This window comes from Lytechinus variegatus, chromosome 17, assembly GCF_018143015.1.
Source record: "Lytechinus variegatus isolate NC3 chromosome 17, Lvar_3.0, whole genome shotgun sequence".
NCBI classification, from domain to species: Eukaryota; Metazoa; Echinodermata; class Echinoidea; order Temnopleuroida; family Toxopneustidae; genus Lytechinus; species Lytechinus variegatus.
Genome location: NC_054756.1, coordinates 27,424,026 through 27,442,021, shown reverse-complemented (window position 1 = coordinate 27,442,021; position 17,996 = coordinate 27,424,026). Strand labels below are relative to the sequence as shown.

The 17,996-nt window shown below is 37.2% G+C and overlaps 1 protein-coding gene across 1 annotated transcript in view; it reads right to left on the bottom strand.

Annotated features, from left to right (window-relative positions):
- LOC121430671 (exportin-2-like) overlaps nucleotides 1-17,996 on the bottom strand; it is a 42,309-nt gene that overhangs the window by 4,305 nt on the left and 20,008 nt on the right. The window contains exons 10-22 of the mRNA XM_041628010.1: nucleotides 16,632-16,761; nucleotides 15,861-15,926; nucleotides 14,039-14,148; nucleotides 13,605-13,697; nucleotides 12,084-12,168; nucleotides 11,243-11,441; nucleotides 9,471-9,574; nucleotides 8,242-8,339; nucleotides 7,599-7,749; nucleotides 6,356-6,555; nucleotides 4,306-4,403; nucleotides 3,840-3,925; nucleotides 239-320 (exon numbers count right to left, since the gene is read on the bottom strand). Coding sequence (XP_041483944.1) covers nucleotides 239-320; nucleotides 3,840-3,925; nucleotides 4,306-4,403; nucleotides 6,356-6,555; nucleotides 7,599-7,749; nucleotides 8,242-8,339; nucleotides 9,471-9,574; nucleotides 11,243-11,441; nucleotides 12,084-12,168; nucleotides 13,605-13,697; nucleotides 14,039-14,148; nucleotides 15,861-15,926; nucleotides 16,632-16,761 — 1,502 coding nt within the window. The remainder of the gene's footprint in view (nucleotides 1-238; nucleotides 321-3,839; nucleotides 3,926-4,305; nucleotides 4,404-6,355; nucleotides 6,556-7,598; nucleotides 7,750-8,241; nucleotides 8,340-9,470; nucleotides 9,575-11,242; nucleotides 11,442-12,083; nucleotides 12,169-13,604; nucleotides 13,698-14,038; nucleotides 14,149-15,860; nucleotides 15,927-16,631; nucleotides 16,762-17,996) is intronic.

Below are 17,996 nucleotides of genomic sequence, written 5' to 3'. Positions count from 1 at the left end.
TTGTCCTTGGTCATGTGATTTTACACTCTACCCTTATGGCCAAGTTTCATGAACTATGTCCATACACTTTCGAATTTATGACGAAATATCAAAAAGATTTTGATGTTGATTCCCCCAACATGGTTTAAGTTCATTGACCCTCAATGACCTTTGACCTTGGTCATGTGACCTGAAACTCTCGCGGGATATTCAGTAATACATAGTCTCGCTCTGCTATGCAGGCGAGACAAAAACTTACTTAGCCTGGATGCCATCAATGACCTCTGCTAATTTGCTGGCACCAAATCTGACTGCATAGAGGGAAAAGAACACTATAAGACCTGTGGGGATATAAGGATACAAGAAAAATATCATAGTCGGGTATCTTTTGATTTATTATATAACAAGAAATGAAATATTGTGCTTGTATAAAGCAGTTAAAAAAAGAGAGCAATAAACAGTGATGGTATACAAATAGCAAACAGGCATGATGGTACAAGATTTTGAATGAGGGGACAGATAGATGTTGTATTCAACGAAATGTAGCTGAGTTGAATTATCTGCCATGATTTTCCAGGAAGGCATCTCATCGATATCTGTCGTCTGACAAATTGGCAGATGTGTCTTCTTTCCTTGGTATTGATTGGTTAAGAATCATTCGTGTCAGAATGTTACTACGGTAACGGTCAGACAACTTTTTTTTACCCTTCCACAGGGTTCCTTTATTGACAATACCAAAACTCTTCTGTCAGATAACTTTCCTTGATTTTGATTGGTTAAGACTGGTCTATGACTGTTACTATGGTAACTGCTAGATAGTGATAAGCTGTCAAGAGCTGACACCTTTTTTTAAACGGTTCCCAGGGACCCGTCTCATAAAGAGTTGCAACTACCTTGGTCACAAGGCTAAGCAGAAAATCACAAGAATTATCACCAAAATAAATCAGATATTTCGAAAGCAAGCTATAAACGTATCATTTTGTATGCCGAATTTATTAAAAATCAAAACAAAGTACATTAGAATGGCCCATCTATGGTTTAGCTGTATGGCCAGGGACTATAATATTCATTTACCTCTAATCCGCGAAATTTGTGAATATCCTAATGCGCCTCCGTACTAAATTATTAGTCCATAATAATATCCATATTCCCAGTTCATCAAACATAAACCCAAGTCTTGTGTCCGCGTTGAATGTATGTGCGAACCATGCATGGTAATAATTTTTGTCACAATTACTTCGCCAGGTTGTTTCATTGTATGCAACTATGGACGGCCAGCAATGTCAACTTCTATTTTTTATGTTTGATCAAAATATTTTCTATGATGTATATTTATGCATTTATTGCTTTCTTGAAAATTCACCGTGCTTCTCTTTGTTTACAAAGGATATTGCGCAAATTTCCTACAGAAAAAATTATGGCAACGGTGGATTTCCACAGAGTTACGATTGATTGGATCAATCATAACTCTTTGTAAGACAGGGCTCTGGTGCATATAGAAGTGACAGGTAAACAGGCTTAATACTGTTCCAAATAATAGCCTGAATTACACATTATATAGCAGTAGTTAATAATGATAGTAACATTATTGAGGGGCGCTAATTTTCAAAAGAAAACAGGCATTTGTTTCCCTCAGGAGACTAACATTGTCCTCAACAAAACTTCGAACAATTAAACTACTTTGGGATATACATATAGTACACATATCTCAGACCTTCATTTTTGAGAATCGCGATCGCGCCGGCGCTCCTACCGCGCTCCTTAAAAAAAACAAGTGGAATGCCTCTGGCCGTCTCACCTGCATCACACGGTTCAATATAGCAGCAGTGCTGACGTTGCATACTACTCTAACTCGCACAAGATGTTCAGTGATACATGGTTAGTCTTATGTCCTCTTTTTATGAACTAGACCAATAAACTTACAGAGATATGATGGTTATTCAACGAAAAAACCCCAACATGGCCAAAGTTCATTGACTTACATGACCTTTGACCTTGATCATGTGACCTGAAACTGGAACAGGATGTTCAGTGATACTTGATTACTCTTATGTACAAGTTTCATGAATCAGATCCATAAACTTTTAAAGTTATGATGGTAATTCAACAGATACACCCAATTCGGCTAAAGTTCATTGACCTTTGACCTTGGACATGTGACCTGAAACACGCACAGGATGTTCAGTGATACTTGGTTACTCTAATGTCCAAGTTTAACGAACTAGACCAATAAACTTTCAAAGTTATGATGGTAATTCAACAGATACCCCCGATTCGGCCAAAGTTCATTGACCCTAAATGACCTTTGACCTTAATCATGAGACCTGAAACTTCCACAAAATGTTCAGTGATGCTTGATTACTATTATGTCCAAGTTTCATGAATCAGATCCATAAACTTTCAAAGTTATGATGGGAATTCAACAGATATCCCCAATTCGGCCAAAGTTCATTGACCCTAAATGACCTTTGACCTTGATCATGTGACCTGAAACTTGCACAAAATGTTCAGTGATGCTTGATTACTATTATGTCCAAGTTTCATGAATCAGATCCATAAACTTTCAAAGTTATGATGGCAATTCAACAGATATCCCCAATTCGGCCAAAGTTCATTGACCCTAAATGACCTTTGACCTTGGTCATGTGACGTGAAACTCATGCAGGATGTTCAGTGATACTTGATTAACCTTATGTCCAAGTTTCATGAACTAGGTCCATATATTTTCTAAGTTATGATGACATTTCAAAAACTTAACCTCAGGTTAAGATTTCGATGTTGATTCCTCCAACATGGTCTAAGTTCATTGACCCTAAATGACCTTTGACCTTGGTCATGTGACATGAAACTCTAATAGGATGTTCAGTAATACTTGATTAACCTTATGGCCAAGTTTTATTAACTAGGTCCATATACTTTCTAAGTTATGATGTCATTTCAAAAACTTAACCTCAGGTTAAGATTTGATGTTGACGCCGCCGCCGTCGCCGTCGGAAAAGCGGCGCCTATAGTCTCACTTTGCTTCGCAGGTGAGACAAAAAGGAGAGCAAAAAATCGCGCTCCTCAAAAAAAAAAAAAAAAAATTGCTAAAGTTTCACATTTCACATCTTTAAATCGATGGAATGGCCTTCTTTTTTCCATAATTCCTTGAAATTACTTTGATTTAGTTGAAATCTATCAGAAATATGAAGAATAGTAATCTCTTTCCCGACTCTGATTTTAATTTAATCTCGGTAAATATTGCAGTCCCATGTAGTCCCATATGTAGATTTTCATGGTAACACCATGGAAGTCTACATGTGGGACTACTGTGACAATATTTACCAAGGTAAGTTCAAATCAGAGTGGGGAAAGTGGTGAATATTCTTCATTTTTCTGATAGTTCTCAACTAATTCAAAGTAATTTCAAGGAATTATGGATAAAAGAAGGCCATTTCATGGATTTAAAGATGTAAAATGTGAAATTTTAGCAATTTTTTTTTCATTTTTCATTTTTTTTTTTAGCAGGAGCGCGTACGACATCTTGTAAACGTATCGACGTGACCCAGGCCTAGTTTCACCACAGATTAATTAATAGCTAACACAGCTATGCACCTAGTTTCACCACAGATTAATTAATAGCTAACACAGCTATTGCATATATACAATGTTAAGAAAAATATACAATCTATCATACATGTATTGTAATGAATTGATTTGAGCTCCTCACACAGAGCGATTCTGAGGAGCTCAATTGAGCTCCTCATAAAAATAAGGAGAGCGATTTATTGAGCTCCACGAAATTATAAACGTGAAGGTCTGATATCTCCCTCAAAGCCATTCAGCATTATCCTTTGTAGTTACAACTGAATTTTACTCACTTTTTACAAACTTTGTCGTCTTGGAACTGGTCAGACGTTGGAAGAGAAGAAGGAATATAGATACAACATGCTCATTCATCTTACTCCTGAAAAAGGAAAGGATGAAACATTGTGAAAATCAGAAACATTTCATAAATCTTGTTTTCAGTTACAACAATATGAGAATACACCTAGCAGTAGCCTGTACTTATGAAGAGGAAGACGTTTTGATGGATTTTAATATACTTTCATAAAGAATGTTACACTCGACCCAAGTGAGGTGAATGGGGTACCCGGTAGGAAGAAATTCCTTAAATGCTCGAGCGCCCGATCAAGGTAGCCGTGCTAAAGTCAGGGTAACAATAACATTATCAGGGTAAGCAGGGCCTGCTAAGAGAACAGTTTTCAGAACTGAAGTGGCTACCCAGGGTAAAATATGCCATCATTATTATTATCAGTATTAAACCATGCTTTAAAAAAAACTCACTCATCTAGATGTTCGACCAGACTCTGAAGAAGATAGAAGCCCTGGTGATCATTGGTCTTTGAAGCTATCAACTTCTGGAACACACCAAGAAGTCCCATCTGGGGGTATGACATAAAGAGATAAGATTGATATCTACAATTTAGTGTAACTCTTTGTATATAGTTTGCCATAGACATACAGTTAAAGAGAAATTCCAGTAGTTGCAGTAAACACTGATTTCATGAGAAAGTCTGTAAAACAAGGCTTAATTGTCAGCATATCATCGATGATCTAGATCTGGTACAGATACATAAACTGAACTTTGTGAAATCGTGAAATCGTGAAATCTACGCTGAAAAATGTTCAGACTGAAGATCCCCAACACAGATAAGCGCACGTGGGACAGTGTATAATTATTGCGTCGAATGTCGGGCCCGACACTCTACCCGAATCCTGTGCTTATTTGCTGATTTCTCAGCAATTACACAATTTCTTCCGGAATCCTTTGGCACATACATTTTATTTATACAAACAGACACTTAGGTGGTCAATTCATGGGATTCTCTACGAACTCGTTTTAATATCGTTACCAAAACTAGCATTTACCTTTAAGCTTACTTATATGATTGATTGTATCTTTTGTGTAACAGGGTTGATAATGATGATGATGAAGATGATAATGATGAAGATGATGGTGATGATGATGAAGATGATGAAGATGATGATGGTGATGAAAATGAAGGCGAAGATGATGATGAAAAATAAGATGAAGATGATGATGGAGACAATGACTGTGACTGTGATGATGGTGATAATAATGACGAGGATGGTGATGATGAAGATGGTGATAATAGCAATAAAATTATTGAAATCATAATGATGATGATGATGATTAACTTGCGTGAAAACTTTCAAGGGAATTCTGTTGTTCTCTACCATTGTTCAGGTCTTCCCCGGAATGTAGATTTGATTCCCCCCGAGGTTACACGCATTTTCATTATCGCTTCATTTTCCTTTTTTCATTCAAATCCACATTTTGTTCGGATTGATGGAAGAACAAGTGGAATGCCTCTGGCCGTCTCACCTGCATCACGCGGTTCAATATAGCAGTAGTGCTGAATTTGAATACTACTCTAACTCGCACAAGATGTTCAGTGATACATGGTTACTCTTATGTCCACTTTTTATGAACTAGACCAATAAACTTACAGAGATATGATGGTTATTCAACAAAAACCCCAACATGGCCAAAGTTCATTGACCTTACATGGCCAAAGTTCATTGACCTTACATGACCTTTGACCTTGATCATGTGACCTGAAACTCGAACAGGATGTTCAGTGATACTTGATTACTCTTATGTACAAGTTTCATGAATCAGATCCATAAACTTTCAAAGTTATGATGGTAATTCAACAGATACCCCCAATTCGGCCAAAGTTCATTGACCTTTGACCTTGGTCATGTGACCTGAAACGCGCTCAAGATGTTCAGTGATACTTGATTACTCTAATGTCCAAGTTTCATGAACTAGACCAATAATCTTTCAGAGTTATGATGTTAATTCAACAGATACCCCCGATTCGGCCAAAGTTCATTGACCCTAAATGACCTTTGACCTTAATCATGAGACCTGAAACTTGCACAAAATTTTCAGTGATGCTTGATTACTATTATGTCCAAGTTTCATGAATCAGATCCATAAACTTTCAAAGTTATGATGGGAATTCAACAGATATCCCCAATTCGGCCAAAGTTCATTGACCCTAAATGACCTTTGACCTTGGTCATGTGACGTGAAACTCATGCAGGATGTTCAGTAATAATTGATTAAGCTTATGGCCAAGTTTTATTAACTAGGTCCATATACTTTTTAAGTTATGACGTCATTTCAAAAACTTAACCTCAGGTTAAGATTTGATGTTGACGCCGCCGCCGTCGGAAAAGTGGCGCCTATAGTCTCACTTTGCTTCGCAGGTGAGACAAAAACAGCAGAAAGAGAAAGAACTGTCATTCAAAAGGGCATTGGAACAAACATGTCTTCAGATTATCCCTAAGAGGCGGAGCTTACCAGTTTGTCGCTAGCCACGATGCTGGCCGCGCCTTTCTCTATGATGGCCTGCAGGAGCCGCACCAGGGGAGGGATGTTGCCCTGCCTCTCCCACAGGACCGGCACCAGGAGGTACGGGAACAGCTCCATGTAGGGACCAGAACAGTCCTGTCGGAGCTCCAGCATCATCGACATGAGTTGGAAGATGTAGGGGATGAATTCTGGAGAGGATCCGAATGAATCCAGTGAAGAAGTGAAGAGAAATGTAAAAACATTAGGGTTTCGACCACATGGCTTTGTCTTAGAATTTTTGTAGATCAAAATATTCTGTCATGAATGAATTTGAATTGGAAGATATAGGGGATTAATTCTGGAGAGCACCCAAATGAATGCATTGACAATGTGCATATAAATAGAAATATATTTAAGATTACCCATATAGTATTTCTCCCACATGTGTTTGCCCTAGAAGTTTTGCGGATCAAAACACGGACATATCTATATCGGCTATCATCGGCTACTATTCAATTGTATACTGCATGCAGTGCTTGTATACAAGTGTATACCAGCACTTAATTAAAGGGATACTCTGGGCTGAATTAAATGAAGTAAAATTCAAAAAGCAAAATGCTGAAAAAATTCTTAAAAATCTGATGACAAATAGTGAAGTTTAACTTTTGAATTTGGCATTATATTGTGAAAACAGTTATATGCCTGTCGTCATCAATATTCATTGGGTGGGATGATGTCACATCCCACTTTCCATTTCTTATATCATTACATGAAATCAGATTTGTTTTATTTTTTCATACATATGTTAAGATATGTTACCCTTATAATGAAATAAGTTACAGCAATGAATATTTAATACACTACATCAGTAGTCTATCCAATTGGTTTAGTTCTTGGAGGAAAAACATTTGAATAAACCCAATTTCATACATGTATATGAAATACAAAAGAACAAGAGGGGATATGACATTGTCAGTTTGCTCAATGAATATTCATGAAGACATGCCAAGAACTGTTTCACTGGAATAATGCAAATCTTTAAAAATGTCATAACTTTGTTATTCCTTGTCCAGTTTTAATGAAACTTTCAGTGTTTCGTTTGTCTAAATTCTCTTTATCTGTTCAAATCATAATATTTGCAGCCTGGAGTACCCCTTTAAAGAAATTTAACACCTTTGTTTTATGCATATTTCAGCAAAGAAAACATAATTTTGTGCTAGAGAGAATGGAGAACATAAAATTCTTGTATTACCTTGCACATCTGCTACTAGCATCTCTTGGAACAGAGGGAAGAGGGTGGTTTCACAGAGGGCGATGTTTGCTTGGTTAGCCTTGCATCCAACCTTGATGGTTAAACTCAGAGACTCAAATAAATAATGGTTGAAGTGAGGCTTTGACGGGTTCTGAAACAAAGAGAAAAAAAGTTTAAACATAGTTTACCTCATGATCAACTTTTCTTGAAAGACCCTTCCCATTTTTTAATGGGAGGAGCAATAACACTTGCATAAGCTTTTCCAACATAGCATCCTATGATATTCAAATTCTAAAAAAGAAAGACACAGCATAGACATTGTGACTAGAATCGTATGTCAGTGCTTAAGTTTGAAATACTTTGTTGTATTGTCCGCTTTTGGCACACTGAATATTATTTCAGATACTGTCGAACTCCAATGATTATGAACAATTTGTTATTCTTAATTGGATGCGACAAATTGAATTTTAAAGGAATATATGAATAATCATCAAATCACAAATAATTACATCAGTGCATTGCTGGCATTAAGAATAAAAGGGAAACTGCTTAAGTGTTTCCTACAGTACATAATCTCTGAAAATCAGCGCAGTGAGATCGATTCCAAAGAAGCAATCAACATTTTCCCCGGTAAAATACTGACCTTGCTGACAAGAACAAGTTTTTCTCTGAGTTTTTCAAGTAGGATGGGAAGATAAGGGACGGCAGCCTGCTGGAGAACGGACAGGCATCTCATGATAGCTAAAGGATAAAAAAAATTACAAACTCAAAGGCCCGAATTCACAAAGGTGGTTTTGAAAACCCACGGCTGAATCCATGGTTTATGTAGATTTCCTGTATGAATTACGCTTAATTTAGCACGTATGGGGGTGTGTATAAAAATGTCCAATGCTGATACGTGCTTTTGTCAGTGTGCCAAATTAACACCTGTTGCCGTGGTTAGATACACTATTTTATTCATGAGTCCACTCTTAAACAATACTCATGAATAAAATAGCGTGGATTAGCATGGTACCAGGCGTCAATTTGGCGCACTGCCTGATACGCACTAAATTAAACGTAATTCATACAGGAAATCTGCATAAATCATGGATTCAACTGTGGGTTTTCAAAACTATCTTTGTGAATTTGGGCCAAAGAATCCAAACATCTGCAGCACAACTTCTTATTCAGACAAAAAAACATGAAGACATATCGCGTCTTACAGCATTTACATTGGTTACCAGTCCAGTTTCGAATCCAATTTAAGATTTTGTTATTAGTATATCAATGTTTCTATGGACTTGCTCCTTCATACTTAAATGATTTAGTCACCGTGCGTAAGCCAACACATCACATACGTTCACAAAGCATGAATTTATTAAGTTGTACCTCCAATATCAACAAAATCATATAGCAAATGTTCACTTGCTCATGCAGCACATGTTTGATGCAAAAAACTCCTTAATTCCCTGAAAACAATTAATACAGTTAACAAATTAAAACATACCTATTTAAATTGTACCAAGCCTCAACAAAATGAACTCACCAACACTTCTCTTTCTCTCCTTTGTTTTCTCAAGCGCATAGAGACTTATTTGTTATGTGTTATGCAAAAACTGACCATTATTATCGTTATCATTATTACTGATTGAAAAAAAATTAAAACACCGGAAGCCCAGGCCAAAAAAAAAAAAGAATTTTGCATGTATGTTTTGATAATACAAATACTGGGGTGGTCTTTTTGTTTAATTCTGCTCAAACTAATTTTGAGATTGCTACCAATGTGAGAATTTCCAAGGTGCTAGCGAGGCTTGACGAGAATAAAAACATGGACATGATCTGCACGGGGTAGGTGACAAGGTTTTCCCCATACCTAAAGGCATAATTTACCTTTCATGATGTATTCATTCTCTTCTGATCCTTGCATTGAGAGTGCATTGAAGAGGTTTGTGAGCAGGACTTCCATGAGAGGTTTTAGGTGCTCTGATTTGACCCTAAAAAATAGGCAATTATGAAATAGAAACAAAACAATCAATCAATCATCATCTTCATCATCATCATCATCATCACCATCACCACCATCATCACCATCGCCACCATCACCATCATCATCATCATCATCATCACCATCATCACCATCATAACCATCATCACCATCACCATCATCATCATCACCACCATCATCATAACCATCATCATCACCATCATCATCATTATCACCATCATCACCATCACCACAATCACCATCATGATAATCATAATCATCATCATCACCATCACTATCATCACCACCACGATCATCATCAATCCAAAGTTTTAAATCCAATTTTGTCCCTATGAACGAACAGGGATGTTTGGATTCACTTCACTCTCGCAGCAATTGCCCTGATTCCCTTCCTCCACCTCCCCTGATTCAGTGCATCCCTCCATCCTCAACCCAGCCCTCCCACTCTCCTCCACCACTTGCTTTCTCCATGTCTTCTTTGGCAGCCCCCTCCCCCTCGAACCACCCACCGCGAAAGTGGTTTACAGAACGACATGATTAAAGTCCAAGAAAGGACTCAGAATAGTGGACAGGTGTGAAATGGATAGGCAACAAAGTGGAGGTTAGAAAGGAAGAGCATCTTTCGAAAATGTGTGTCGTCCTCAAAAGGACAACCAGAAAGAGTTGAGAAGCTTGAGTAGTTGGAAAGATTAGAGAAAGCGGGCTGGGAAAAGTTATGAAGTGAACGGTAGGTAATTAGCCATATCTTATATTCCATACATTGTTCTACGGGAAGCCAGGGAAGGTCTTTAACTCTTCATGCGTTCACCTGTAAACCCCCTGTGTGTTGCATTATTTTAGGGTCTCATTCACATTCGTGCCATGAGTCACAGACTCCTAACAATAAATCTGGCCATGGTATTGTTTGTGAGGAGGGTTTTATTGATTTTATCCTCTCCTTTTTCAATGAACTTCCTGGCTGTGATCAGGATGTATTGATTTTTGGGGAAAACTCAACGATTCTGTGATTTGTAAACTGCGATAATCCGTCGAACGCTAAACTAATGTCGCACTCGCTCCTAAGGCGTGCAATTGTTTGAAAAACAATGGGACGTCTATGGGAAATGTGTGGTTGTGCAAAAATGCGAACGAAACACGCCTACGGATGTGCAATAATGCGAACGTAACGCATGAAGAGTTAAGTAGTTGAGTAGTGCGGGTCGAAAGTATAGATTTTGTTGTGATCCAGTTGAGCTTTAAGTGTAGGAACGACAGAGAACAAGTTTTTCCCATCACCACGAAACCACTACTTTTTCTGTACTTTACCACATAGAGCCCAAAGATTTGCACAACAAATAAAAACATTTTTTATCAGTTAAACCACTATGGATAAGGCAGATAGTGCACTGCAAAAATTCCGGTGTTGATTTAACACCTGCCCAGAATCTATGTATGTCCACACCAGAGAAGTGTTAAACAACACCAGTTTCGTTTTGGCCTAACACCAGATAGGTGTTTGTACAACACCAATTAGTATTAAAAATGCATCGGTTTGATTCCAAACTGGTGTTGTTTCAACCCTTCTCTGGTGTGGACATATATAGATTCCGGGCTGGTGATAAAATCGACACTGGAGTTTTTGTAGTGTGTTTTGAAGGACCACTAAAGACCGACTTACATCCTATCGTTGCCTTCCTTACGAACCAAGAGGAGTTTGTCCAAGGTGTTGGCAGCATAGGTGTGGACTACTTGACTCTCCGCTTTCAGGAGCTGGACCAGGAACGGGAGGGACCCTAGTAATGTCTCCGTAGGAAGGATATTTCTGAAGGTCATCACATACTTCAGTGCATCGGCTTTGAGCACTGGCAGCTGGTCAACTGTGATAAATAATAATAAAAGGCATTTATAGAGCGCCCTCTATCTAGAAATAATCTTTTCCGATGCGCATTGTTTATTATCATTATCATTCCCCCAGCTTTAGCACGAGCTGCCTTTCAGCACTCATGCATTCAAGGAATTCATCCTGTCGGGTACCCATTCCCCTCACCTGGGTTGAGTGCAGCGCAATGTGGATAAATTTCTTGCGAAGGAAATTATACCACGACTGGGATTTGAACTCAAGAACCTTTATTTCAAAGCCAAAGGACTAATCCACTGGGCCACAATGATAAAAATAAAAATAACTGAAAGATTAATAAAACTTAACAAATGATTGTTGATATGCATTCATCTTATTGTGCGGTCAAATCAATTTTTAAATCGATCATAAAATAAACCTGTACAATCAATCGTAATGCTTGGTGGATCCTACCCTAAGCTGCCTGCAGGCCAGCAAGATATTCTCTGGGTAGAAATATTTTGGATATTGACGAGTTTACACAAACTCGACAATTGGTTTTTGATATGGTTCATGCAACTGATCGAATTCATCACAATGTATAGTCACTAGTGCAAATCAATTGTAAAATCAATCATAAAATCAATCACACAATCAATCTCAAACACTTTGTGGATCTTACCTTCTGCTGCACCTAGATCAGGAAGGATATTATCCGTGTAGAAATTTTGGATATTGACGAGTTCGCTCACTTGCACCGTACCATGCTGGTATAACGAAAAGGAAAATAAAAAAAAGAACATATCTCACACAAATATGAATATAATCAGGGCAACGTATCATAAAGCTTAGCAAGTGATCATGTGACTGATTTCTACGAATGATTGCATTAATTATTGTGTATGATCAATTGTAAATACAGCCCAAGATTAATCACTAAGCTTGATGTGACGGGGCCTGGGACAACATCCCAACATGGCCCTGTTGCATAAAAGTCAGAATTATGGTATCTTTACCATCCAATGGTAATTACCATGGTAACACTGAACAGCAGCCAATCAAAATCAAGGATTCACTGGGAGTTACCATTGGATGCAAAGTTACCATAATGGTAGCTTTTATGCAATAGGGTCAAGACATGCATTTCCATTGGACAATCAACTGTTTTTATAAAGACTGACATCATTACATTACCTTATTCTAATTTCATTTCCATCATTCATGCTCAAGTGAATTAATGAGCCAACAAAACTTGTCAGAATTCTGAATCAAATCCTAAAATGTAGAATGCAATGAATGATAAAAATATTCTAGTAATAATAATAATAATACTTATATAGTGCTTAGCTTAGCACTTCCTTTATCAGAAGTCTCTAAGCGTTCTACAGTAATACAGCATAATTACCCTGGCTTTAATAGCGCAGCTGATACAAGCAATGTGTTTGAAGAAATAAATTCCTACCTAGTACCAATACGCCTCACCTTTCACTTGGTATCATGTTGTTATCCCAGCTGTTACCAGGGTGCCATGTAAGCGCTCAACCATTCGAGAAATATCTTCCTACCGGGTACCCCACTAACCTCACCCGGGTTGAGTGCAACACAATGTGGGAAAATTTCTTGCTGAAGGAAAACACGGCATGGCTTCGACTTGAACCCACGTCCTTCAGATTGAGAGACAAGAGTCTTAACCACTAGACCACGTCAACGATACCCCCATGTATGTATCCAGGTCAACTGAACACAAAGGTCAGCATTTTCTATTAGAATCATTTTAACGTACACTATATTTTCATAAATATGACTACTTTGATGGTCATTTTCCTGGTTCCTGGATTCTGCATGAACATATTTTTAGATTCAATTCAATTTATTCACATCCATTAAAAGAAAAATATACAGCATACAATATTATATGAACAATAAAAAACAATACATAAACAAATCAATATAATTACAAAATAGAAAAAGTAAGACCAACATGCGGTGGATGTGGGGGATTGGCAAAGGCCAAAGACCTATCGAGGCCAATCCCCCTTGGTTCCGCGCGTTGGTTAAAATAAAACAAATTAATAGCAATTAAATAGTTATAACATCAACATAAACAGGCAAAAGAGAAAAAAACACATTAAAAACAAACAAACAAAGTTGTTACCACAACTAACATTTAGTATGTATAAAGTGATAAAAAAACAAAATTTACCCTCTCTGTTTTTGACTTGGATGCTATAGATGTGACCAGATACGTAGCTGCGTCCTTCTGCTTCCAGTTCTTCTCCGGGTTGCTCCTGTACCCCTGCAAAAGGGATGCAAAGACGCAAAACAATTCAGGATTGTGTATGAAAAAGCTGTTTCTAAGTTATGCACAAATTTACAGTTCAAAAGGCTCCATGTCTGTGGATCTCCCCCCCCCCCCTTCTTTGCTCCAGGTAATTGATAACATTGAAGTCTTCCAATCGTCTCTCAAAACTCACTTATTTCAGCAGATGTGTATCAATCTTATTAATTGGATGAGCCAATATACTTGCCCTAAAAATTGCAATAATTAAGGTCATAAGTGTAATGGCATAATTTGACATGAAAATCGTAAAGAAATATGACTTTTTCTTAATACTTGGCATCTCTATTAAGACATACCTCAAGCATGAGCTGTACATATTTTGAGAATATTTCGATGACCGGAGCCTCAAAGAATTTGGTGAGTGCTTTGACCAAATCACAAGCAGACCTCCGTCTTGTATCCATGTCTGCAAGAAATGAAAAAAAAAGTTCCAAAACTAATTCTTTTCTTTTTCATTTCAATGAGAACCATGCTGAAATTCAAAACTTTATCATCCCCATACAGGAAAACACCTACCTCCTCATGTGCATATAAACAAATACAAATATTTCAAAGTAAATTAAGTTTACAAATTGAGATCATATATACATGTATAAATCAGATCCAAGTCAAAAGATATAACCCACTTCATTTTAGCACAAGTGAGGCTATTGTTTAATAACAGGATATTATAACAGGCCTGTGAGTGGGGTTTAAAAAAAATAGCGGAAAAATTCCGCTAAACTGCGTTGGCCCACTCACCAATACATAGACTGAAGAGCTTGGAGGCCCGTAAGTACAGACAACGTATTTTAGCAGTAACGTTAGATCTAACAGTGGAAACCCGATTTTCTGATTGTTTTTTTGTACATAAAATGTCACATTATGAAAAAGAAATCACATCCATATTTACGAAAAAATGTTTAAAATTCAGAAATATCGTACCTTAGACCGCAGTTACCGCTAATATCTTTGAAATAATGATCGAAACATCGTCATCTTCGATCCTTTCGTTGGTCAACGTAAGTTTCCATCTTGGATGACGTCATTATCCTTACAGACGTATTTACCAGTCGCAAAATATCGCGATTTGAGCCGCTGCTTTGCGCTTGTACGCCAACAACGGCAACGGTGCACGGTATGATCTGTACATAGAGATGTATACTAATGATATATCTCTATGGATCCGCAGCAGTTTCATTCGAACCTTCGCGAAGGCAAAATACAAGGCCCCGTAACGTGTATATTCACAACACATACATTCTGCTCGCATCCATTTACCTAGACCTGTTTTCCAGCCGTTTTGGATAAAATAGCGGAATTTTGACTAAGTAAAAAACAGAAATGAAACACAGGAAAAAAGCGGAAATTGAAATCAGTCTTAAAAATGAAAATAGCGGATTTCCGCTAAATAGCGGAGATTTCACAGGCCTGTTATAACTAATAAAACAAGTTCCAGGCACACATTTGATGATTCAATAATAAAACATGATCCATTAACAAGAACAAATTTACAAATGTTTCTTAATATGAATTCAAATAAAATGGCTTATTCACAATTAATCATATATTCTATAACTCAGGGGTTTGAGTGGTCACAAATAAAAAGATCTGAAAAAACAAGGCAAAAGCAATTTTGTGTCTCGCCCACTTATGAAAATAACCAGAAATATCGTGATATGCAAGGGCACGCAAGAGAATTATATCAAAACTTCATTGTGAAATGACTGGGATGGAATAACACTTGTCCTAAGAGCCTTGCACGTAAACTTTAATGTTGACCTGAAAATGACCTTTGACCATACCATGTGACCTCCGACTGCAGCATAACATGCAGGTCCCCCAAGTCCATCTACCATCCAAGTTTGGTTGAAAAGCGACTTACGGTTGTGGAGTTATGTATCATTACAGGTATGTGACGGACGGACGACATTTGGATCCTTAAGTCTCGGCTTCACCTATGGTGGGTGAGACAAAAAAGCTGTTGAGAAAGTCTGAAATAGAAAGAGCTCCCATACTTTTGGTACAGAGGAAAGCCAAAAATAAGCTGAAAATCCGAACTCTCACACCCCTGATAATCAGAGGCACTCATAAAATTGCAAAATACTATTATCAAAATGTGATTTGAGGCTATCATACCTGAACCTTCGATATCTCGTCTGATATATTCCTCTGGGTTGACCTCGAACAGATCCTCATCAGTTTCTAATATAAACAAGAAAATAGAAAGCAAATAGGTGACTAACAGATTTCAAATAATTGTGAATTTAATCATGCAACACACTTCTGGCGCCCGTTTCACAAAGAGGTGTGATTGATCAAATAAATCGCAACTATGGAAAGCCAGCAAAGTCAACATATACAATGCATGTTTGCTCAATTTATTTTTCTCATATTTACCCCTGAACTAAGGCAATGCTGTGGGCTGCACATGAAAATACGTAATCACTGTTTAACATGTAACTAAGCATCCTCAAAGAAAAAAAATAATAATAAACACTAAATCATTTTGAAGAGTATATTTTTTTTCAAATTCTTTAAATTCTTTGATTTAACATTCATTTCTAACCAGTCTGTTGCCAATAGAAAAGTGAAAAGCTGATACAATTTGTACCCAGCAAATATTTGTAAATTATGTGGTGAGCCATTGATAGCCAACAAGAATTTTTATAGAGTGGCCAACTTTGATTGTAAAAAATCCTAGTCATTATTTCTTTCTGTTCTGCTTTCAAGCATAACATCCTATTTTTCTCCAGAATTTTGAAAAATATGCCCAAATTCATAAGTTTTACAAGTTTTGAAACCCCTATTTCGAGAGGGATAATCATATAAGTGTCAGTTTCCCCTACAAAATCCTATTAAATAGGATAAATAGGATAAAATCTGACTAAGTGGGAGCGCTGTATTTACCTCTAAATTCCATGTTGGGTACGATGACTTTCTCACAGATTTCTTTCAGTGTTTCTGGTGCCTCAAAGAGATGTTTATAATGGTCTCTGTCTGCTACTGATGCTAAGAACTGGATGGCGTTGCTGATGAGCTGAATCAAATAAATAATAATAACAACATAATTTTGTACAACACATATCACATTATGATTATAAAGTCTCTATATACTTCAAAAGGATTTGGATACTATTACCCCGACTTTAGCTTGTCGGCCATTTCAAGGAATTAATTCCTACCAGATACCCACTCACGTCACCTGGGTCGAGGGCAGCACAATGTGGGTAAATTTCTTGCTGAAGGAAACTATTTTGGGGATTTGACCCCACGACTCTCTGTTTCAGAATCCAAGGACTAATCCACTGGGCCTCAACGCTCCACTTTAATAACAAAGTTAGGACTAAAATCAAAGTGAGCAGAAACAACAAATTTTTTTGTTTTCTGGCAGTTTTGTTTACGATTCCTATGGGTAAAATTTTAATCTTCAAAATTCACTCTTTTCTAGAGCTCTATTTTCCAAAATGGCTACAAAAATGTCAATAAAAAAAGCTCCAAAACAGCTAGTACCTCCAGTAATTAATTTATTCATCCAGACTTCTCCTGAAGGAGAAAGAAAAGATTGAAAAAGGCTGAGAAAAAAGTTAGTGGCAGAACAGGGCTCAGTCACCGTGAATATTATTTTATGATAAAGAATCACTCCTTTATTTTTCTTATTTTACATTGTATATTCATAGTTTTACAAGATCAAAAGGAAATCTGTGTAGTACTATGAAACAAGTCAAATCTAGAAGCTAGCAAAAAATAAAGCACTGGTAATGATAAAACAAATTAAGTATTACCTTCAAATTAATAGACATCACCTTTAAATGATAGAAAAATCTTTTAATATCAATCTGTACTGACCACACAGAAACATTGTTAAATGGTAACAGAGGCCCTATTCCAACCGGTATAGTCACAGCAATGCCTGATGTCACAACAAAGTGTTGTTTACATCTTGGATCACATTTTTCATATCACAATCGAAAAGAAGTGACTTGGCTCTTTGTTTATAATGCTGTTAGTTTTAACAATGTTCTGTGCAGCCGATGAAGTTGAATACATCACCTCTGGAAAACAAGTGGAATGCCTCTGGCCGTCTCACCTGCATCACGCGGTTCAATAGCAGCAGTGCTGACTTTGAAAACTACTCTAACTCGCACAAGATGTTCAGTGATACATGGTTACACTTATGTCCACTTTTTATGAACTAGACAAAACAAACTTAGAGATATGGTATCCAACAAAAAAAACCCAACATGGCCAAAGTTCATTGACCTTACATGACCT